We start from the raw sequence: 25,372 nt of genomic DNA, 5'->3' as shown, positions 1-25,372 counted from the left end.
TTTATGACCTATATACATTGGATACAGTGTGTTTGTTATCCTCTTAGTTTAAGGAATAAAGATGAATCTTTTATAAAACCATATTTGTATTATATCTGTTAAGTAATCCAAACCACAAAAATGGGTATTTCAAAATATCTTATTGAAATGTACTGTGTATGTCAAAGTAGTATTAATTTAACTTATTTTAGGGTTGTAAATATAAAATGCACATAGACATTACTGATTTAAAAAGTTTTATTTTGTTCCTTAATCCATTCTATTAACATGCATATAATCTGAGTAACTAATAGACTATAATAATTTTAATATATACAGAAAAGATAATCATGCAATACGTGATGCATGGGTACATTTCTGTACTTGTTTTAGAATATAATCCCTCATATTTCTGGTAATAAACCATTCAAGTATTTTAACATAAGACAGATCATTACTGAGGAAACATACTAATTCACTATCATTTATGAAAGATGTATCCACAAAATTATTAAATCAGTTCTAAATGGAAATTAGTTTGGGACCTGGCAATGTAGTATATTGGCCTTTGGCTATAAAGCTATGTTTCTTTTAGGACAATTAGTCCAGGTTTCACTTTACAAGCTGTATTTACAATACAAAAATCTAATTTAAAATCAATGACCTCACCATTTTACATTTCTGGAACTGGTTGCTTCAAAATCCCAAACCTGTGTATGAAGCCATTGGTATGTAAATTCTCTGCTCATTTGTAATTTCTCAGCTGAAGTATTATTTGAGTGAACAAATTCCTCCTTACTACCTAGGGATGAAAGAAAGAGCTTTATCTTTCATTGTTATTGGGAAAACATATGAAGAAACAAACTCTGCATATTCTGTAAGATACTAAATAGGTAAGAACAGCAGCACTTATTCACTTTATCTGCAAAGACTCAAAACTAACCGGCATGACCTTTATATTTTAAATATTTTTATTTTTTAGAAGAAAATATTGGTCTTTTGACAAAGAAAAAGGAAAACTTCAGAGTACCTTCCTGCAAAAACTAGAAAATTGGACTCTATTATTAAATTAGAAACTTATATAAGCCTACCTATTAAAGCATGTGTGTGCAATGTGGTAAAATAAAATATTTATCGGCTATGCAGCTATTATAATTGTTTTTCCAACTGGAGGAGTGAGGCACACAACTGATTTTCTGACATGTATTTTTGGGAGACCTTTATACTCCTCATTTAGAATGTGAAGTCTATTTTAAGTCAGTTATGTTCCAGATTGAAAAATGGAGACAAAGCATCCTAAGATATTAGATTTCAAAGCACCTGTGTTTCAGTTACTTGTGTGTCAGTTCACAAATCACTATTTCTTTGGGACCAAGAAAGGGATGGATGCAACCCAAGGAAAGTTCCAGGAGTGAATAAGCCTAATGGTGAATATCATTATCAGAAAAAAGGATATCTGAACAATTTGGAAGGTCCTCTGGTTTTGGGTCCAGAAGCCATCTTGATGGTTTCAAGATGTTTCTAGAACTTAAACTTATTATTACAGCCATTTGTTCATGTTCTGAACTGGGAGAAGCTGTTCAAAAGGCATTCTTCTTAAACTGGGATGGTATTGGGTCCTCAATACCCAGTTCATCTTGCTATTCCTTCACCTTTGTTTTCTAGAGTTTTTGTCAGGAATCTACTGTTGCTTGGGTAATTAGGTTGCTGTAAAGAACAAAAGAAACTTTTGTAATGTGTATTCCAGCCAACTTTGAGCACATTGTTCTTCGTCTTTGCTGATTATCTCTTTGCTTCTTTTTCAAATTTTCTTTTCTCTCAGAGAAAGTTGCAGCTCTAGTGAATTTAGCATTTGCTAGAAATTGTTTTAATTGAGTACGTGCTGCATCAGTTTGAATGCCAAATGATTTGAACCTCCTTTGTAACAGTTTCAAACTATCTGAGCATAGGGATCCTTATTTAAAGAGTGAACCGGTCCATGAGGAAGAGTCCATTCTCCTGCTGCTGCTCTGGTGCCAGCCCTGGCTTAGCTGCAGGGAGCTTACATGTGCGTGTGTACCTGCATGTGTGTCCATGCACACATGTATGTGTATACGCACGAGGTCCTCAACAGCTCACCAAAATTCATAAAGTGGTCCCCCCCCCCCTCCCCGCCCCTGTCCAAATACTTGCCCACCTCTGGCTGAAGATAAAACAAAGTGGCAAATTGTGTGAAAATTCACCAAACTAGTATGTGGAGTCTGGAATAAAGTATCCCTCCCTTGCTTTGGTAAAATACACATGGTCAGGCTAATAGAAAACCTAAGTGCTATAATTTGATTAAGTTGGAGATGGTCTAAGTTGTACAGACGTTTGCTCTTCTAGGAGAATCTCTCCTGGGAAAGATTTAACCCTGGTTGCTTCTACATTATTTTCTCTTGGAGCAGCCATTTTTGATCTAGGAGAAAAATCCTGAACTTCTATACCTTCTTGGTTTCTCCTGGGACAAAAGTGCCTCTCCCAGGAAAAAAATGAATGTCTATATGTGGCCTAAAGGCCCCAGGTCTCAGGGTAAATTTTTCTACCAGGAAAACAAACCCAGGATAATTCTCCCAGTTCACTGAATATGCATATGCAACAACTCACCCCCTCATCCTCTACCCAATTAGAGTGGGAGCAAAAGATGTCTCAAAGTAGGCTGCCGCTTACAATTTTTATGCCTTTTTGAATAAATTAGTCTTTAAGGTACCACCCTGCTCTGCCTTCTTCCTGTCTTCAGACTAACACTGCTGACTAACCCTCCCTTCTAAATTAATCATTTTGAAGCTATCTGTTGTTTACTGGAGAAAAAATGGAAAAGCTAATCTAACCCCTCCTGCAGTTGTTTCTTCTTTTCTTGCTGTGGTAAACAGAGGGACAGATTTCTAACTGCTTCCATTTTCATCCTAGTTAAAATCCAGTAAGAAACAGGGAAGAAATATTTTCCATTTCCTATACTGTGGAATGGAAATATTTTCCCAACTTTTCCCAACAGTATCTTCTGCAACTGAATTGGCATCTCCAACTGAACTGTGGGGCCTATGTTCATTCTTAACATTGGCTCTTCTCCCATCTGTTTCTGCACTATGAAGTCTAATATCATACTATTTCACTGTTATCTAGATAATCTGAAAATTCAAATAGCTGGAGTTCAGCAGTCTCCACAGTCTCCATAAATTCTGTACTCCTCATCTTAGCAGAAGGCCACCATCTTTTCTTTTTTTAATTTGGGGCTAGCAACTCTTTTTCTAATAGAAGTAACCTCCTCTTACCCAGGACAGCTGGGGACATGCTCCAACTTCCATCTGTAGCTGTCTTCAGTCACTTCTTCATATGATACATCTTAACTACATATTAGCAAGTTTACTTTCCCCCAGAACAGAAGGTAGTTGGAACCATTTGCCTCTGAGTGTGTGTGGGGAGAAGGATATAAAAAAACTATAATAAAAATATTATTATAGTTTTGTAATATCTTACTCCCCACACACACAGTTAACTTTTTAACTGGTGAGTCACATTTTTTAAAAGTATTGTTAATACATTGTTTTATTTGTGGTTTAGATTTCTGACTGTTAAGTCTGTGAATTTTTGCCAATTATTTTATTCAGAGAAATGCAAAATACTCTGACATTCAGTTACTGAAAATAGGGAAGTGATCAAGATACAATTAAGTACATTAAATTGATAAATATTGATCAATAAAAATTGATTTTAAAATCCCATCTGCTGTTTTTACAAAATAGCTACTCTACATAATACTGGTTTTGCTTTCTCAAAGACACACACACTGAGCAGTAATTGCTTAGTAATATATCAGAAAGCTGTTTTATTTTTTCACTCTCAAACATACGTATATTTTTAAATCTTAGTAATAACATCTTGAATATACTCCTTTAATTTATAATATTTCTTATTTATTAAAAGCTACTATATTATCACATTCATATATACTTAAATATAGCATAAACTCACTTGTACATCCTCAAATCACCCATATCAAATATGTTTGGGGATCTGGTGCTAAAATGTCAATTACTTGATAGAATTCCTAAAGTAGAAAAATGTGGCTTTTTGAAAAAACTTGTGACCTGATTTTTTAGAAGTGCTATCTCCAGTAAAAATCCCACTAAAATGATTAGGGGTTATGCATCTTTGAAAATCAGGTGAAAAAGTTTTTGAATAGACAAAAGGGAAAGGAGACACAATGCTCTGTTGTATTTTAGAAAATTAATTTAATTTCAGAAGTACTTCAAGTAAGATACTCTCACTAAATGATAGTTTCTAAGCTTTTAAAGAGACTTTTCCTATATAATGGATGCATAATTTAAAACATGAAAATTAGACAATTTTAACATCTGGCACTGGTGCAATACAGATCTGCATATGCAATACACACTTGTGCAATTCTTGAATCAATCAAGAATAAGAATTCTTGATTCTTGGAACTTCCCAAAGCTGGATAAACACCTCATATTTCACATCCAATCCTATTTATAAAATCTGGATTTGAGACAATAGGTTAATTCAAGTACTTAGACTAATCTGGATGCAAAATAGATATAAATTGATCTAACTCTCTAAAAGACCATACTTTGTCTAAGAATTTTTTTCAAGTGTTTAAAGAATAGAAGAAAGAAAAAAGAAAAAATAGTAAGTTTAGGTCTCTGCCTTATGCCAGTTATTTCTCTGACCTTATTAAAACAGAAGATAATTCTTGAGGAATAAATAATTGTATAAATTGCTCAGAACCTAAGTCAAGGTAGACAGTTGAAAAAACTGGTAAAATTATTTGAGATTAATATTTAGGAAGAGAAAATCCTCCATGTGTGCAAGAAGTTGTATTAGATGACCCTTAAGGTTACTTCCAAAGTTGTTATTCTGATTTTAGAAAATTAAATTTGTTTTAGTCTGACGGTTTGAATCTCTGTCACTATTCAAGAGTAGAACTTTACCTGTTCCCATATTGGTTGATGGGCAACTGGAAGGGGTGAAGTATGCTGGCCACTTTCAATCAACTGATTACTGACCTAACCTCTTTTAATCATGTATGTTTCTAGTTTTAATGGGTGTACGAAGGTAGAAACACAGATTAAGGAATGCTGTATATCAAGGGCAGTGCTACTGACTTCAGTAGAACAGGATCAAGCTTTCAGTTTCTGCTGAAAGTTAATGGTGGCACACATTCCCCAGGAATGAAATGGAGATTTTGCAATCAGGAAATTGAGATTAACCATATAGAAGCCTGAAATATCAAAAAACGTGAAATTTGGGCTAGTAAAATGATGGTTACAGCCTTTGTTTCTCGTGTCTCTCTCCTTCTATATGCTGGATAATTCACAATGATCTCTGGCTCAATATCCTTTCAATTTAGAAGCGAGTCAATGGCTATATACAGGTGCTACATTTCTGCCAGAAGAATTGTAGATCTCTCATTAGAACCCATGAGAATACAGGTGTTTACACAGTCTCTCCCAGAATCAAAACTGCAGTTCTGGGAGAAAAAATAACTCATCTCTAACTGGACAGAGGTCACTCAGAAGAGTTTCTCCCCATAGAACAGATGTCTATAGACTTCCCCACTACTGCTCAACATGGAGTCGAACAGCAGGGAAACGTTCCTTGTGCTTTCCTGAGCCTGGGGTTACTCCCCCGCAAATCTGGGGAAGATGGGAGGAGCAGCTGCTGCACATCTCCTCTTGCAGACTGAGAGGGGAGGGGAGCAGGGGTGGGCTTTTCTTGCTGCTTCAGTCTCCCTATCAATGGGAGGACTGGAATAACTGCTACTCCACACTTTCGTCAAACTGGAATCAACCCTAACCAAGGAAGGCACTAGGAGCTTGGGAGAGGAGGCAGTTGCAGGCTTAACACCTGTACTGGTCCCTCTCCTGGAATATTTCCAACACTAGAAATGAATTCCTATTTGTGGCCAGTGGCAAAACTCCCAAAGATATCTGTAGAGATATGATTTCATCCTATATATTTAGTGTCAGGTAGAGGACAAGTCACCTCAGAACTTATTACATACTGAAATTTTTTTAAAAATAGAGACTATAGACACTGAGTCCTACTGGCCACTTGTATGGTTAAGGGCTTGCAGGCCAAGCCCTACAAGGAGAGACTGGGGCACCTGGACCTCTTCAGCCTCCGCAAGAGAAGGTTGAGAGGCGACCTTGTGCCTGCCTATAAATTCATCATGGGGGCACAGAGGGGAACTGGTGAGGCTCTACTTACCAAGACGCCCCTGGGGATCACAAGAAATAATGGCCATAAGCTAGCAGAGAGCAGATTTAGACTGGACATTAGAAGGAACTTCTTCACAGTTAGAGTGGCCAAAATCTGGAATGGGCTCCCAAGGGAGGTGGTGCTCTCCCCTATCCTGGGGGTCTTCAAGAGGAGGTTAGATGGGCATCTGGCTGGGGTCATCTGAACCCAGCACTATTTCCTGCCCATGCAGGGGGTCGGACTCGATGATCTATTGAGGTCCCTTCTGACCCTAACATCTATGAAAAGTGGATATGCTTCAGCAACATTTAAAGCTTTCCCCCATTCTACAAAAGTGTGTGAAGAGTTAATTTTCTTAATATATTGTTTGAAATTCCTGATCTCAACATAGTCATTAAATATATAAGCTGGCACACAACATTTATGTCAGTACTTTTAGGAATCTATTATAAATAAATCTTCAGTTTTATCTTCTGCTAGTACCTTCTTTTATATTGATTAATACACACTCTATAATATTTATATACTTTATATAATTCATATTTTAGTTACTTTATGTATCAGCAGCAAAATAATACATATATCCTGAAAGTATTATATTATTTCTCCAATTTCATATATAAAGTTCTGCTACATGGTTTATATTCAAAATTGAGAAATGAGCATCGCTTCTCTTGACTTTTAATCCCAAACTGATTTATCTCTAAAAGGCAGTTTTTTTTTAAGCCTATATATTGAAAACATTAGAAATTTCTCATTAAGTATCAAAGTATATGGGCACTAAAAGCTATAGAATCAGATGGATGTCAAAGCAAAACTAACCATTTGGCATTATAATCTGTTAAAGGGAAAATACATTATTGCATTAAAATGCAATCAAATGTAGGGGGGAAAGAAAAGTATTGCAGAATAAAGCAGAGTAGGGGGGAAGAAAAAATAGATATAGATGTGTATATAATTTTTTCCTTTTCAGCAGGATTGGTACTGCATTAAATGAAGCCAATATACCTACCAAGAGATCCAAAGCATCAAGCTGGTTATGGTTAATCACTACATGTTGAACATGTTTCTGGAAAAAGACTATTACTCATAATATTCTCTAACCTGTCTGCAGGCCATTTCATTGAACTACATCAGTTCTGTGTATATGGTTTCCAAACAACAAACCAGTAGACATTGGCAATGGTCAATTTGATTTAAGAAAAAATGCAATTCATTTTTAAGGTTGAATACATAGTAATAACTCATGCAGGGTTTCATCCATTGATACTTGAGATCAAGCACGTGACAAAACCCAAGATATGGTTTATTTCTAAATTTAACATCTCTGAGTATCTAGCAGTATTTGAATAACTGACATGTACAAGCCCCAACTGCCTTGCGGTGTCAGGGGAAAATCACATATTATAAAATAAACGCATTGACAATTTTGACTGACCAATATGAAAAAAAAAATGGAAAAAAACTTCCATTCTGACCCCCCCGACCCAACAGATGTTCACTGTTGGATTGGAAGTGTGGAGGATCAAACTGTACTTTGGAGCTGACCCAGCAAGAGAGGCTGAGTGTCTGCAGCCTGTTCCTCTAGCCCCAACCCCCTCTCTGAGCTCCCATGCTGTCTCAGAATGGGAGGGGGAGAAGGTAGGGGATGGAGATTCATATTGGGGTTTGCCTAGCTAGTGCTGGAGTTGGGGGGTGCGTGAATTGGACCCCCCACCTTAGGGGTGTGGGGGTTGCAATCCACCTGCCCCAGCCTCCAGCATAGGCTGGGCAAATCCCAGATGGAACTCCCTCCCTCCCTCATCCCCACATCCTGAAGAGAGCACCTGGGATGCTGCTCCAGCCCAGCCCAGCTCTGCTCCTGATGCACATTAACTGAAGTTAATGAAGGTGCTCCAACTTGAAGCACTTCCTTCTCCATTACACGAGGGTTCATTTGTTGCATAATCTGGCACTTTTTGAAGTGCTCTACAGCTGTGCTCTTCTGTCAGTGCATAGCTGTAGAACACTTTTAGTGGCCAATCACATGACAAAATGTCACTTCTGTCAGCACCCTTAATGTCCAATTTTGGTTAATTTATTCTAGCTACAGTAGAGGACCTCATTTTTCTCAGAGTAGTGAAATTAATCCTTTTTTTTTTACAATATTAAAATGATCATTTCTCCTCTGAAAAGGCTATGTGATTTTTATGGCTGAAAACCAGATAGGAGTACTGGATTAGGGCACTGTTTTACGTAGTAAGCATTGAACATTTGGGGATGAACTGCAGGACTAAAATTGGTGTCTAATGTTGAGGAGCATTAAAGGTCTTTGAGAATGAAACTATTTGGTGTGAAAAAAATTGAAGAGAAATTAGTGGGCTACTGCAGAAATTTTATTTAGAGGAAGAGATGCATTTGAATACCTTCAGAGACTGTCAGAGCTGATTTGAATCAGTGCCTCAACACAGTGGAACTTTCCAGCACAAGGCACGGTAAGGCAGGGGAATTCTCGGCATGGTGAAGAGTTCCGGCGTGGATAGAGTTCCCGCCAAGGATATGCAGATTTGCATAACACGATTGGCCGATGTTAAATTATTCCCACGTGGCGGCTGGCAATTGGCTCGCTAGCCGTATAAAAGGTTAGGGGTGTTTCCGCCCTAGTTGGAGAACTCTGCAATTCCCCCTGGAGTGGAACTCCGGCAGTTTGATCACCTGCCAACGTCTCCCCGTCGCCGAAGCCTTACAACGTATCCTCCGTGTTGCATGCCCGAGATAGACCCGAGCTACCCGGTCTACAAGAGCTCCTCGATTAGCGACTAGAGATTAGAATTGTTGCTACTACGATTGAAGTGTGAAGTCACTTCTTGCCTGCGTTGTATACAACTCTACAGTGTAAGTAAAGCTATCTCTGTTTTTCCAACTGATATGTGTCCCGTCTGTGCCTAATTCCGCTCCGGTGATAGAGAGTACCCATCTGCCCGCCACGGGATCGCAGCCGCAACCCCAGCTAGCGTTCCCGAGGACTCCCGATCCTCGGTCCCCTCTCGGCCCTCACATGGCGTCACAGACAGGATCCTGGTCCAGACTGGTGACAGGATCAGCGGGACTGGAATTAGGATCGATAGGATCGGAGTCAGGATTTGGGGAAGATCTAATGGAGCAGGAGCTAGTGAGAAGTTGCCCCTGGCGTAGCGGGAAACGCCACGTGGCCAGCTCCAAGGAACTAGGCGCCCACATCGCGTATCACCAGGTGGGCGGAGTGGGTGAGAGGTTTATTGATGGCTACCTTTCACTGAAGGAAAAAGGAGAAGAGGCATCGGAAGTATGGGAGACACATCTGCACCCCGAGGCATTCGGGTGTGTGATGGGCAGCGAGAGAATCCTGTTCAGGCCCCGGGAGAGAGGGAATACCGCACCCCTCGCCAAATGGGGATCGGGCGACGTGAGCCCAGCTCTCAGCCAAGAGTTCGCTTGCTGTGTGCAGCTCGCACGGGAGGGTGAAGAGCCGAAGACGGCTAACCGGTTCAGCCCCCCGCTGGATACGTGTGTAGCCCCGAGGGATAGAAAAGAGAGAGTGTTGGATGTGCTGTTCCGCGCTGTGACAACTTTGCTTTGGAAGAATGCAGACCTGGAAGCCCGACTGCTCGCGGCCGTTCCGGCGGCACAAGAAGCGGCAGAGGAGAGAAGCCCCGAGTCGACGCCACTCCAAGATGGCGCCAAAGAAGGAGACTGCTGCCTGGAACCGGAAGAGAAGGGAGGAGCTTCGGGAGAATCGACAGGAACCCAGCCGGCGACCCCGCTCACCGACGCGACGTCGCTTCTGGCAGCCCTGCCTCCTTTCCATGGGGAGGGGACAGTGAGCAGAGGACATCCGCCCCTCTCCACGGATGCAGCGGCAGCCTCGACAGTGGCTACGTGTTCTGCAGCAGCAAACAGCCAAGTGAGGGAGACAATCTACACTACCCATTACACTAAAACCTGGACTGAGCTACAGGTACTGTGCAAAGAGTCGAGGATCAAGCCTGATGAGACCTTGGCTGTATGGTTAGAACGTCTGGTCATGCAGTTTGGATCCAACCTGCTTGATCTGGAGGAGGCTAGTTTCTTCACTCGACAAGCCTTGTGGAGTGGAGGACACGCCACCGATATAGATTGGCTAACGTATAATACTCACTGGCCTGTTCCGCTCCCAGCACTCGTCGCGGGTCAAGTGGATTACAAGCCCCACGTCTGGCTCGAGGGTCGTCTGGCGAGGATCAGTGCAAAGCAGATCCTACTGGCGGTGATAGGAAGCTCGTACGGTTCCTGGAACCCCAGGGAGCATGCGCTGGGACTGACACCGACCCAGCAGCAGAGACTGTGGCTGCATTGCCACCTATGAAACCCTGGGACTGTTCCAGTGACTTTTGACAGCGTAGAGGCTTGTGTTGAGATGTATGGAGGGAGGAACGCCACCGTCCTTCAAGTCCTCCTCAACCCATCAGCCGGCCAACCGGCCTGCAACCTTCTGCGACAGCTTCTGCGATTGCAAGCGCTCATGAAGTCAGACACAGGGACTTCGAATGACCCAGAGCGAGTGTGGCAACCGCCGCAGAGGATGAAAGAGGAGAGGATTATGTTTGGTTTCCTGTTACGCCACTCCAGACTCATGAAGCAACAGCTGCGGATCCTGGGAGACGAAGGTCAATGGCAGTTGGCCCATGAGCTGGGTTTCCAGTGTCCGACGGATCCAGACGGCAACTCCGGAGCATCCTCATTGTGTTAGGACAAGACCACGCAGCATCCGTGTGTGGATCGTCATTCGTGACGGTGCATCTGCGGGCGTGCAAGAGCTGTCCGGAGCAGAGTCGAGTTCGAGCACCTATGTCATGTGCTTGAAGGAGAGTGGGGAATGCAGCCGCAACCCCAGCTAGCATTCCAGAGGACTCCCGATCCTCGGTCCCCTCTCGGCCCCCACAAGAGACAAGTAAAACTACAGTTACCTGTTCAGCACTTACATTCAGTCTTTTGTTATAAATGCTGGAATTTCATATTGTGGTAACAGTATAAAGGAAGCCTGTTGTATAATGTATGTGGAAGAAGCTGGCAAGTTCTTCTTGCTCTTTCCATCAGCCAGAACTAAATAGTTAAACTAATGTAATACACAGGAAAAAGGGAATGAGAGTAAGTCGTGTATGTTTGCTGAAAATCTAAGGTGGTCTGCAACTTTCCAGATTTGTAGGAATAATTCAGCTCCCCCTAAAACATCAGTGCTATTTCTAAAGGAAGTTTTATAAAGAAAGCAGTCTTTCAGTTCTTATATTCTGGATGAATAACAAATCTTTGTAACACCTGTGGCCAGCATTCAGATATAACATTTAGATTCCTGAAACCTATGTTAAAGTTGCCTTAAGAAAGAAGGGAGACAGATATCATAGCAACACCATTTATAGCTGTAAAACAAAACATAGTTTCCATTATAACCCACAATCTAAAATGATTTATATTTATCATAAGCATTTAGACCAAGTTACAGTCAATATATCTATTTTACAAGCAAAACATTTCTTACAGAAATATGAAAAATAAATGAGTTTCAACTATTTTATGCTGTTGGAGTGCCAATATTTAAAGTGTACGTTGTTTACTAACCAGACTTTTCTGCGTATTAATTAATTTTGTTAATAATTATCACATTATCTAAGCATCTTACAATTTGGAATGTGTTTAATTTTCACAGCATCTTTTGCAATTACTTTTTGAGAGCTGGAACTTTGAAACTAATACTCTGCTATCTTCCTTTCCTTTCCCCCAAACCTTAAAACAAAGTATGAATAGGACTATACAGTTAGTTAAAAGAAATCAGAATCAACCAAAGTAGAAATGTCTCGCATGCCATTTTCTGAATCACTATAAAACTGCATTCACTATACTATTAACAGTATATTTACTTCACTGTAACTAGAAGTTTTTAAATATTTGCTTCCACAGATGCAGTTATAGGGTACAGGTACATTCTGCCGACTTCAAAAGAAGTTGAGAGCACTTATTCTTAAAATATGTTGCCAGACAAGCAATCTGGTGCCAAGCCTTAATTTATAAAGAAGCTAGAGAGATTTCTCCTTCCTCCATTTAGGTATGACATACAGAACAGCACCTAAGTGGAATATGAGGAAGAGGAAATACATATCTGTATTCATCTGGAGGCCATGATTTGTGTTTGGATAAATGCAGTTATTGATTAAGTTGTATATAGTCACTGACTTCCCTGAAGCTTTGGCTGGAAGTGCTAATGTACCAAGTGCCTTTTAAGTAACCTGCTGTCTGTATCACACATTCAGAGGCAAGTGCTGAAGGCACTAAGTTTTTCAGGGTCCCGTGTGGTAGATATTACTACTATTACTTTTAGTACTGCTATCACCACGACTGCCCAGGAGAGATTGAAAATGCTCTTGTCTTGGACCAGAAATGGGTGCTATAAAAATACAGAATAAAAATTCTCTGTCTGAAGGGTTTATAATCCATGCATAAAACAAGATGCAGCTGATGGATATAGACAGAAGGGATTATTATGGAACAATGAATAAATATACATTTCAAGTAAAATAGGATTGCTTTCCTTGGCCTTCTAGCAGTAAAAACAGTGCAAATGCCATAAGCATGATGATTTTACATTGCAGCACAAAGTTTAAACTAGCAGTCGCTAGCTCAACCATTTAAGGTTAGTCCAGTCCTGTTTCATGAACATGCTGAATTATATTATGAAAGGACTATGCTTGTAAAACTAAACTGCCTTTTTATTTAACGTGATATTTATGTAGTTAGCTAGATGCTGAAACTGCCACTAACACTTTATCCTGGTGCCTTTTTTGATCTCTTCCTCCTGCCTGACTCCTCCTTCCAAATTCCAAGCAGGTTGCTGTATCTTTCCTTTTACCAGTTTTTGTTGATGCACCTCTTATGCAAGCTCTACTGGCTTGCAGGGGCTACCAATTGTTTGTTCATTATCTACTGGACAGACAGATCCTGTCAGACCATTGTGTTCTATTAGCTCTCATAATCCATCTAGCATAGTTGTGTTCAACCTTTTAGCTGTGTGGGCTGGATAAGTGGGCTAGATCAGACCCCATGATCAGCATTGAGCTCAGGGGCCTGTGTTGCCTCCACCTAGTCCCACATGCAGGGATCGGGCCTTGGGAGCTCTCTACTGCCTCTGTCCAGCCTTGCATGTGGAATCAGGGCTTCAGGGCCCCATGAACCCTCCAACTGGCTCCATGTACCAGGGTCTGGGAGCCTCGCACCACCTCCATCCAGCCCTAAATGCAGGGATTGAGGCTCTGAGGCCATGCACCACTTCTGTCCAGCCCTGCCTGCCAGGATTGAGCTCCATGCTGCCTTGCATGCCCAGGGCCACAGCCCACAGAGCACTTTCCAGACCCTTGGGGAGCCAGATATGGCCTGTTGGCCAGAGGTTCAACACCCCTGATCTAATATATTGGTCTTAGAACCAGAATCCAACTTTGTTTGAGCAATTGCAGTAAATGTAAGATATGCAGCTCCCCTGTTTCTACCCCAATTTTGCAGAGTAGCATCTGTTTTGTACCATGTTGCTCCTATACCTTGCTTTTTCAGACTGTCCTATATCAGGCTAGTGGATGACAAGCTGCTTCTGTGTCCTCCTTGTCCTGGCCGTATCACCATTCATCCAGATAAGCCACTGTCTATTGCTATTTTGCAACTGACTTTGGTTCCATTCTCACTGTTGTCCTGAGATTGTAAATAATACACATGACCCATATCTCACTGAAGCTTGGCTTTTTTTGTGGCTTTTAGGCTGCTTGCAGACCTTAAAAGAACCCCCTCAAAAACGCGCTTTCCTGGAAGAAGCAGCGTGTTACTTAGACCTGGCCCCACAGTGCTTGTATAGATCAGATGCTTCAGTGGGGCTTTTTGTGCTTTTAACAAAGGCTGATTCAATAAGCTATTAGATAAAAAGTACCAAAAAAGCCCCACTAAAGCACCCGATCTATACAGATGTCAGGGGAGGTGGTCCAACTAATGCGCTGCCACTTCTGGGCATCTGCTGGGCTTGGCATGAGACCACACAAGGTTTAAATGCTGCTTTTTTTTCTTTTTTTTTAATGTCTGCAAGCAGCCTTAATGATTAGGCTTAGAGCGGATCAGGAGGCATAATGGCCTCTGGCCTTCTGTTGTAGCAAGCTACCTGATTAGCACAGAGCTCATTTAACTGCTTCTGCATCCTGCTTACTGTTCCTCTACTGAGAGCACCTGTAGATGGGCAGTGGAGGCTGCTCCGATGCACTGTAATTACAGTGCATTGGTGCAGACTTGATTAATCGAGCCTACTGGAGTGTGGTAATTACTGCACTCCAGCAGTCTCTATGTTCCATGTAACAGTGTCCCCATGCTTCACAATGGTGGCAGGGGCACTTAAAATAAAGCTCGTTCAATGAACTTTAGTTCAAGCGCCCCCACCACCATTTCGAGACACAGAAGACACTGTGGGAGTTTTACCATAAACCACACCCTCTGGTAAGCAGAAATTCCACCTCAGATTAGACACACCTTTATTATGGTTGGATACTAAAGCAGGATGGGGAATTGCATAAATCATACTAATGTAAATTTAAGATTATCTATTTTATTGTCATTTAGTAGCTCAAACTTCAATGGAAGTACCTGATCCATATAGAGAGGATGGCCAATTGAATAGCCTCAAAACAGAAGGGGAATCTTTTTTTAACTGTAAAAAAAAAAATAAAACCCAGCTGACTGGCTACTAAAAAGTAGGTAGTAGCTGGTTGATAACTGAGCTTTAAATTACAGTATTGAGCTTTATATTCATCTTATGGAGAATGTTTGCCTCAGGAATCCTATCAGAAGTTTTGGGAACCGGGAAAGGAAAATTGGTAAAGAGATCAAACGCATCATCCTGTTTTATCAGAAATTGTAAGAGATTTCAAAGCTCGAAGTTCAGTGATACAACTACCACCTAATAACCAGAAAAGACACAAAAGTGACCAATGTAGCCCAGGATTGTTCACAGAGTAATTCAAAAGGAAGGCTCAAAAAGGATCAGATTCCAATCTCAAATCCCAGAAGCATGCCAGGCCCTCCATCTTGCAGTATCAACACAGACTTCATAAGAAATCAGTAACAAATGGATGAGTAAAATGGATATCCCGCTCAGAGTTTCCAATCCTCATTGAGTAGAAGGAAATAGTCTCAGGAAAGCAGACAAACCCACCTGCTTTCCTAAGCTTTTAGATCTGTCGATGGAATTCCAAAAAGAGAATGAGCAGGAAGACCAATTATTTTTCAGTGTAAAATCAGATGGGTTGATGCATCTGATTGTTTTCCTGAATATGGCTTGTTCTGATTTTTCTGATTCTGGAGGTTCCTGGATAGAAGGTGATGAAGTCCGCTTAAGGAAAAAGTGCTCTGAAGGAAGTCTTAAAAAACATTTTGGAAAAGTGGAAGAAATTTTGTCATCGCTTTGCTGCAATCAAGAAAGCAAAACAGTTCAAGAAATAAAGGCTAGCTTCACAATCATTGTGGCAGTTTTTGGTTTTGTTTGGACAAGATCAGGAAAGAGGAGGAAGTATAGGGCTATTAACAAACAAAACACACAATATGCACATGTAGAAAAACCAAACCAACCACAAGTTGAGTTTGCTAAGTGGCAATAATTCAACAGTGCATTTAAGTCACATTAACTCACACAAACAAAATAAATAATTAGGGACAGCATAACATTACTTCAGTGGAGCTACAATGACTTACACACAACAGTATTTGATCCACAACTCTAGTCAAGCAGGAATAAACACAACATTTTTCATCATACCTCAGAGCATATTTTAAATGTGTTATTTTGAATTTCTATATCTATGTATTTTTTCTATGTAAATGAAGCTATTACATATTTATCAACTGATAGTAGGATTTTTGGCATATACTTTATTCTGCTAAAAAATCTTGCCAGTGCAAGGAAGTGAAGGCTAATAAGAAAAATAATATTGTCAATGTATACTAGTATTAATGCTAAATCAACATACACCCATATATACTTTGTATTTTAGATGTGTGGTATTTTGTTACTGATAAAAACTGTTTATTTTTTGGGTTAGGGTCATTGTTATTGTGTAGTGATGAAATATAATTTTGTATTTTAAAATGGTAACTATTCATGGTAGCAGTTCAAAATCTGTGAGGTTGACAATATTTATGCCACTCTAAACCCATCATGTATACAATATATACAGAATATACACAAAAGCTAAAAAAGGATCATAGTTTAATCTTTATACCAGTATAATACCACTAAGCCTCAATGAAGATCAGGCCTCCCATTGTGCACAGGATTGCACAAGCATAATGCAATGCTCATGAGAATGAATGAAAAGAATCTCACCAGTGTCTACAGAGGAAGACACAGCCCTTCTGCTAGGAATGCTTATATCTAAGACAATTGGTGGAGGAACAGTATAGATTTCAGTTTACTCCTGTTTATTTATTTGCAGTTTTTAAATAATTATGAATAGACACAAATCCATATGCCTACAAAGCATCCCAGTTTTACTTAATAACTGGTTTGCTTATAAGCATCATAGAAGTGCTTTGTGAGGAGTGATTTGAAGAACACGTATCTCTAGATCTATTTAAAAAGAAAACTGCATATCTGTAAGGACTATATAAGGGAGCAATCAATGAACTGATTTTTTTTTTCTGCTAGCCCTAGCTGAACACCTTATAGTTGTATTTTAGCCAAGAACTTCAAAGCATTTTACTAGTGATTCACAATGAAGCATCAACAATGTGGACAGGTTATTTTGGGCTTGTCAATGCACAGAAATTGCAAAAATTTAACTGAATACTATTTAAACCATACCACCTTGAGCAGGTACTTTTAGACATAATTCAAGAGTGTCCACCCAAGCAGATGGGCAGCCTACAGTAAACTGATCCAGAAACAGCCACAATTAAACCCTGACCAATTTTTGTATGTAAAGTAATATGCCTCACAGAAATGACAAATCAGACTTGAGAAAAGAACCCAGTAATAGACTCCCAGAGTTCTGGGATGCTGATACTACTTCAAGTGATTTGAGACTGCTTTTGTCTTGCCTTGATCTCCATGTTCATCCTGTTTACATTTCAAACACTTTTAAAGACCTCCTTTGTAGCTTTGATTGATCGATTGATTGAAAAGTATATATAAATTTGCTGTGGTCTATTATAAACTGTTTCCTTGCAAACCACATGCCAACTACACACAATAAGTGTCTACTGCTGGCTTTTACTTATGATCAGATCAAAAAATGGACTTTGCTGCACTTTAGCTGCAGTTCACAAAACCTCTGCATAACCATTTCAATTTCCATGGCGCCTCAGTCACCCAAAGCTTTCACCAAAAAGTTACTTAGGTGACTAATTCTCATATACTGTACAGGCTCAAACCTGCCACCATTTTGACTAAGCCACATGTTAAAGTGCATAAACCCTACCCAGGTTTATTTGGAATGCAGGATGTTGATCCAGCAGATTTGCTCAGACACTACCTATTGCCCTAATTACTAAGCTATGAGCTAAACAAGCTCTGAGATGGCTAAATGAGGTATGAGGTGGCAGGGTAGATGTCAGTCATTTCTATATGCTATTGATAGGAAGGGTCTTCTTTTTTACTCACATTCCACAAAATCACTACTATATCATTAATAAGTGAATTAGATGCCTTATCAATATATCATGTTAATTACTTATTTTCACCTCTTCTTTTGTAGTTGGGCCACTGTGCAGAGAAGTACAAGTCATGGGGTCAGTGATGCAACAAACTATGGTCCGCAGAGCAGGAACCAAAACTCAGGATTCCTGCATGGCTTCCTCACTGGGCTAAGGAGTTCTGCTCCCTTTTGCTTGCTCTCCTTACCTGACAAATCTGCATTAATTTTGCCCAGTGGCCCAGCTTCACAGGAGGGCTGGTGAGTGTTCCCAGCCAAACCTATCCCATAGTCTAGTGGTTATGGCCCTCTCATACAGGAGAGAAGAGACAGATTTGAGACCAAAAAAAAATCAAGAAAAAAATATTTGACGTATAATAGTCAATGCAGTGAGAAAAAAAATGATGGTTTACTGCAAAAATCTAGAAATGACATATGCTTTTAGGTTGTTTTTTGGTTTTTTTTGAGATGTGTGGAATCAAAAAATAAAATCACAAAAAAGAGGTAGGAGGTGAGGAGAAAAAATATTTTTTAAATAAAACTTTTTTTAGTTGGATTTCTGCAACAGAAAAACAACATGGACAACAAAAATAGTGACTTGAGAAATGAAAAAAATATTTAGGCATATTTATAGTGGGGCTGCCCAACTGGCAGCCCATGGCTAAATTGCAACCTGTGAGCTCCTGCCTGGGCACAACTCCCCGCATAGGTCCAGCTGCTGCTGCTGCAGCTAGGATCTTTAGGCTCCTGTTCCCTTTTCCAGCTTCTGCTTCCTGCCCCTGTACCTGGGGGTGGGTCTGCACTTCCCTGTACCTCATAGAATAGGACAGTGAAGCCTATGGGACCCTCACTGAGTCGGGGGGGAGGGGGGATCCAATCTTTGAAACTTCTTCACTTTCTGGTTCAGAGGCAACTGTAGTAGAAAGATGTGCCCAGATGACATTACATCCCTCAGGGAGTACAGTCTCACAGAACTTTCTCCCTTCAGATTCTGGTTTGCAGAGAAAATAAATCAGAAAATAATTTAATTATTCCTTAAAATCATTCCTGGCTACATCTACATGAGATAATGACTGCGGAGTAGCTCATTACTACTGCGCAGTAGTGTTGCATGACATGAAGCATGATGTGATGCTACTGCGCAGTAGTAACGAGCTACTGCACAGTCAGCATCACCAAGAAGCTGTGCAGGGACACTACCACGCAGTAATGCTGGTTACTGTGCAGTCATTTAGTACTTGTGTATGCAAGTATCAAATGACTGTGCAGTAAGAACTGTGCAATCGGTGTCTTGTGTAGACGCGGCCATGTAAGAGCAAAATAAGTAAACCCGAAAATTGAACTTTAAATTCTTATTACTGCTTACTTTCTCCAAGATTCCAGTCTGGTTCTTTTTCAGCTTTCATCTAGCCAGATCCTGGATCACCTCACCTTGAAGTGGTCTGTGGGCTCACTAGTAATGCTTCTTTGTGCAAAAGGGTTAATTGCATAACGAACTTAAGTATTTCAACTCTTACTAGATGTACAAGGAGTCATGGATTAAAGGTATATTGATACAGTATTCTGATGGATAAGCTTGGAAGCAAGTGGCACTCTGAAGAGGGAAGTAAAACACTTTTTAAGTAATTAGCATGATATAGTGATAAGATACTCATATTCACTGTTTAATGATATAGTGACTATTTTGTAGAACATGTTTGGAAAAAAAACACCTAAAATCTCTCATCCATAACATGTAAAGATGATTTACAACTAATGAACAAGAATTTTTTTGGTGAAATATATACCAAGTAAGTCTGTCAAATACTTGCTAAATGCATATTTTTAAAAAAGGTCTCTTTCAAATGTACACATGGAGTATACAAAACTCATATATTACCATGACAGCCAAAGTAATGTTTTAGCATATGTAGCCCAGACTACAAGCAGAGTCTGGCAAACCTGTGCAAGCAGACCTGGCTAAGAGTCAGGAGTCACGCTAATTATATAGAACTCTCAAGGGTATCTTGCAATCAGAGGTCACAATCGAGGCAACAGAAGCAATGTCACGATATCAGAGAAAGGGCCAATTCAGACCTGCTCCCTGACAGTCAGTGAGGTCAGGGCTTGTGGCAAGTAACTATATTAAAGGGAATATTCTCTTGCACACTTTTAGAACTGTCATCTAAACAAAGAAGGCCAGGTCATCTGTAGGTTAAATCAGACTCTCTGCCTAGTGCCATACAGCTTTTTAACAGTCTTATTAATTTCTTAATTAGAAAATGAACCTCGATATTTGATTATATTTGAACCTCCCTTAGCTTGATTATATTTTCATAAATTTTTAAACAATTCAGTTTTTGTCCATTAAATACTTACTGACTACTAAAGCTTCTCTCCTTTACCTTCAACATGCTAGAGTTGCTTCATGATAGAAAATTATAATTGTGTTACCCTGTGTAGTTAATACTGTAACTTTATAAACCTAGTACTTAGTCTGTAATTGAAAACAATTTAAATAATTCAAGATTATTCTTATCCGTCATTGTATGATGAATGTCAAAGTGGATGTTAATTACTTCTCTTGTCTGGCTGTTTTTATTTTTTTTATCTAAAGTTCTTGAATGGACCATAATAGAGGCTTTCCAATGTCAACAGACTTAAGAATTTTAACCAAATATCAGACGTCAGCCTGACAATATATATGTAAAGGGGGAATTTTCTGAATGCTCATATAAGAATTTTGATCATATAGAATATGATTCTTGCAGGTGCTGTATAGCATAAGATTTTTCTTAGGGGTTAAACCTATTTAAGAATATTCTACTTCTTAATTTTCTTTTTGAATATTTCAGGCTTAAATACCATCACTCCCATGGTTTAACTCTGAACTAAAACCATCCTCCTCATACCTCAAATTTTCAAATTTGAAATCAGTTGAGATATTTGTATATTACATATTAAATACAACTGAAAAATATACATTATAAAATACACACTATAACCTCAAGATCGGTTTAATAGCCTGATTATTATTACTGTACACTTTCTTTATTAAAATATTTGAATAATTTGTAACCATGCCTACAATTCCCTGTAAAAGCTTCTAAATCTAGCATGCTTACTTTCTATTGATACAGATTATATGGAACTTGTAAAAGGTATATATGACTTTGTCCATTTTATTTAACAGCAGTACATTTTCAATATCTAGGCTTTAATTTTAGAGTCTTTGCTCAATGTTTTGTTTAAAAGAATGTCTCTCATCATCAAAAGACATTGCAATGTGCAGCTGATCCACAACTTTATTAATAATATAAAAAGAAAAAGATGTAAACGTGTGTTCAATATGAAAAATGTTGTCACAAGGAAACAGCTTTTTTGGAATGCCATGTATCTTTGACCTCATTAAGACAATTAATCCTTCATAACACTATAGTTACCATCCGCAAAAGAGAAAACGAAGAATTTCTTCATAAGCTTCAGTCAGTTACATTTTCAGTTAAAAAAAATGTCCTTGTAAGGATCTCCCTTCCTCTAATCCAACCCCTTAAGGTATTTTAGCAGTTAAGGTAGGTGATTACAGGAATTCCTTTTACAGTATATAAATCTATAAGACACTATTTTCAGTTGTGGATTAAAAATGTATTAAGTTGCTGGATGGAAGCAAGCTACACGCAAGAACTGTTTTTAAGAATTCATTTGCACACCCGATTCATAGCTTTATGCAATGTTGACCTATTTTTGTGAGGCAAACTGGTTAAATTAGGTGATACTAATGGCTTGTCTTTGTATGCCTAATTTGCTGTGCAATATGTTAGAAACACTAGTTGCATACCTACAGGAGTACAATGGTTTGAATTAATTCATACAAAAATACGTTTTTGTGTTTAATTACTTTTTTGAAAGGTACAAATTGTATATTTGCATTGGATGTTACTTCATTTTTTTTAAAGCATCTAAATACATGGCACCAAATCTAAGAATTATTTTTAACTAGAATTATTAAGCCCAAACTTGTAACACTTCATTTAAAAAAATAAAAAATAAAAAAGAATTTAGCCAAGTCTATTCTTCCTCACCCCCTCCAACCAAATCCATTTGGATTTAACTTGTTGCTAAAATTATCTGTCTTTTGCACTCTAAGACCTGGGTCACAACCTTACTTAGGGACAGGAAATAGTTATCAGGTCACTGAATGGTCAAATGAAAAAGGATTTGAAATGCTTTAGTACTCAGGGGTCTATTCATCCAAAATGTTTGCCTTATGCAATGTAAGAAAACTGTGGATTTTGACTCCATACTCAACTTTGACTCCACACACAATCTGAACTGACAGAGACAAAGAAGAGATTTGTTTAATGTTACCCAGCGCCAAGTCATAGAAGTTATATGGAAAATAGAGGAAACTTCAGATGCTGTAAATTAAAACTTTTTCATACTGTTCGGCTATTTTAACTGATGATGATTAACATTTTCCCTTAATGGCTACAGAAATTATAGGCCTATGTCTCTCTTTCCCCTCACTGAAGCCATCAGTAGCTAAACCAAACCAAAAAAAAGGCAGGACTACCTAGTTCTCTCTTTTTAAACATAAAGTTAATTTTAACTCAAAGTTAGGCAATATACTGCAGTTTGACTGCACAGGTAGTACAGTTTGTCCATTATTTTTGAATGACCTGATGCTTTAAAAGATTATAATGGCAGTTTGGCAACAAGATCTGTTGCCTCAAAAGGCTGGAAATTCTATCCAAGTTAGACAGTCACACAAATATACTTAGTGCAGGTCACCCAATATCATTACAAGGGAAACAACCTATGAGGAGGAGGAAGGAATAAGAAAAAGGAGGATGATCAAATGAGTGAAACATTCAGCTAGAATTCAGAATTCTTTGGGGCATACAAGCCTACAACCATGCTTAGGCACCAGGTATTAAGTGGGAATGTCTCTACTGCTGGTACCTCCAGTGCTGGAATTTCAGGCAGATAGCAACTGTAGCATTGAAAACAAATTTCTGACCTGAAAAGCAAAGTATTAATAGAAGATGGCACATGACCAATTCACTTCCATAGATTCAGATGCATTGTTCACCTCGTGTAAAGTGTCACATTTATTTTTAAGTTTGTGCTGCAATTTTAGAATTGGTTTATTCCACAAACACTGAAAAGGCCTACATTGCCACTGATGGACAGGAGGGCTGGAAAATTAGGCACAGATTTTATTTTTTAGTTTTATTTTATAATACGAAACTGGGCCACTAAAAACTATGTAACTGAAGCTCGAGTGCGTGCATTGTAAGGCCCCTGCAGTCTTTTACAACTTTTCAGCATGCCGCTGTTGTGAACTGGGTTTGCACTCTGCCAGCAGAGCAGCTCTGACCCATGGAGAGCACTCCTTCAGATCAACACTGCCTCAGGCTTTACTGCTTTCTCCAAGAAGTCTTACATTTCAGGCATCAAGTTGAATTTCTTCTGGAGATGATTAACCCAAACCCATGACAGATTTTTTCCAAGATATCCAACTCCTTATGTTTATTTTATCCTGGCTCTTTTTGGATGTACTGGACACAAGTAACCTACTCATTTTACATGTTAAAGGGCTGGTGGAGAGCCATTAATTCCTTAAAATGAGAAAATATTTCAATGCGAGAGTTATGTTGTGTGAGCTCACGCTAGATAATAAGAAACAAAGCTGAAGAACTATGATTTTAAGAGACAGACTCCCTTCCACACAACAGCCTTTTAAATGTATTTTCATCACATCTCAAGATCGATCTTACAGGTTTTGGAAATATATTATTTAGTCATTTTCACCAGCGTAGAAATGTAATGCAGTGCTATTTTCATTACATGGTATGTGAAGCCAGGGAGAGATTAAATTATTATATTTTTACTAAAGATATAGCAAGTTATTTGTTAGAACTATAGAGTAGTTAATTCTAGAACATTGTTATTAATGCTTTTAAGGCCAGATAAAAATCGAAGGAAGACTTAATTTAGAAATTGTATGTTTATAATGTGTGGTTACTTGGAACCAATGTCTTTTATAATTTTTTATTGAAAATGGTTAAGTTTTTAAAGTTGAAAACAGTTAATACCCATGACAATTAGCTACCCTTCATATTATTCTTATCTACCCTTTGAATGATAAACATCCTGTTATAATGAAATCTTATAGGGTTCAACACACCAGAAAAGATTACTAAAATGTCCCATTCTCTGACATTTTATCAAAACCCACCCAGAGATGATTCAGAGACTAGTGACTAGAGAGTCACTAGTAAATCTGACTCAACATAAATGTTATTTACTCATGATAGCTACTTATTTTTCAATGCATACTTTCAATATCATACACAATGCCGAAAAATTGGGTATATTAAACATGTATGTAAAATTTCTTCTGAAGGTGCTTGCTTAGCCAAAAATCCTGAAATCACCAGGTCTCTGGCCTACCAGAGAAAAGGAATTTAAAGAGAAAGTAGCAGTCTTAAGTCTCCGTTTCCAGGAGTATAAGTTAGACTAGCAATAATAAATATAACAATACTTTGCACTTATGCAATGCTTTTCTGCTGAGAATGTAAAGGAGCTTTACAAATGTGAGTTATAAGAAAGATGACATGCAGACACATATTCTAGAAAGTTTACCCAATATAATATCATACATTATCTGTGTTATAGTCAGATTAAAAAAGTCTAATCATCATGGTCAAATAATAAACCATACTCTCATCATCCTTTGGTGAAACACTGGCTCAATTAAGTCAACAGAAATCCTGAAATTAACAGAAATCAATGGGCCCAGAATTTCACTTTTAGTACCTGGATTTTCAATCCTATGTTATAATTACAAGAAAAACGACAATTCTATTTTTCCTTATGCTAGTTGAAAGCAACTCATTTTTTATTTGTAATATAAACAGAAATTAATATATTTAATTGAAAGCGGTGTGATACAAGCATAATTACCTTTAAAAATATTTATGATAATCTGTTCTTAGTACTATACCAAGTATTATTCTGATTATTAAAAGCTTATTATTATGCTTATGATGCTTTTCAGAGCTAAGTGCTCAGTGATCATGTAGGCTAGGTACAGACAGTCAAAAAAACCAAGGCTGAATCGATTCACTCTTTGCAGGTTAATCTAAAATGCACAGATTAAATTGAGACACAAATGAACAGTCATTAACCTTTGATTCAGGAAGTGCAGCCACATGCCTGCAGTGGCTCAGGCCAGAAGCCAGGGAGCGCTAAAGCATGGCTGTCTGCTCACTTCCTCTTCCTGCTGCCCCTGAGGTCTCTGGGATTTGCAGTCCAGAATTACAGCAGCAGGGCTCTGCAGGCTTGCTCATCACTTCTTCCTACTTGCAGGTGCCTCTGGGATTTGTAGTCCAGAGCTGCAGCCAGCAGTAAGTTTGAGTGGGGGAAGGAGGGCTTGAACGCCCTCCCTGACCCCAGCTGGGGTTTGT

The 25,372-nt window shown here is 39.0% G+C and overlaps 1 protein-coding gene across 3 annotated transcripts in view; it reads right to left on the bottom strand.

Annotated features, from left to right (window-relative positions):
- LRRIQ1 (leucine rich repeats and IQ motif containing 1) overlaps nt 1-25,372 on the bottom strand; it is a 170,989-nt gene that overhangs the window by 36,997 nt on the left and 108,620 nt on the right. For all 3 annotated transcript variants that reach the window (XR_009461631.1, XM_019480959.2, XM_059726137.1), the window contains exon 24: nt 649-781. Coding sequence is in view for 2 of the 3 variants with exons in the window: in XM_019480959.2 (XP_019336504.1) it covers nt 649-781 (133 nt within the window). In the remaining variant the exon portion in view is untranslated. The remainder of the gene's footprint in view (nt 1-648; nt 782-25,372) is intronic.

Source organism: Alligator mississippiensis, chromosome 4 (assembly GCF_030867095.1).
Source record: "Alligator mississippiensis isolate rAllMis1 chromosome 4, rAllMis1, whole genome shotgun sequence".
In the NCBI taxonomy this organism is placed as follows: domain Eukaryota; kingdom Metazoa; phylum Chordata; order Crocodylia; family Alligatoridae; genus Alligator; species Alligator mississippiensis.
This window is presented reverse-complemented; position numbering and strand designations above follow the sequence as displayed.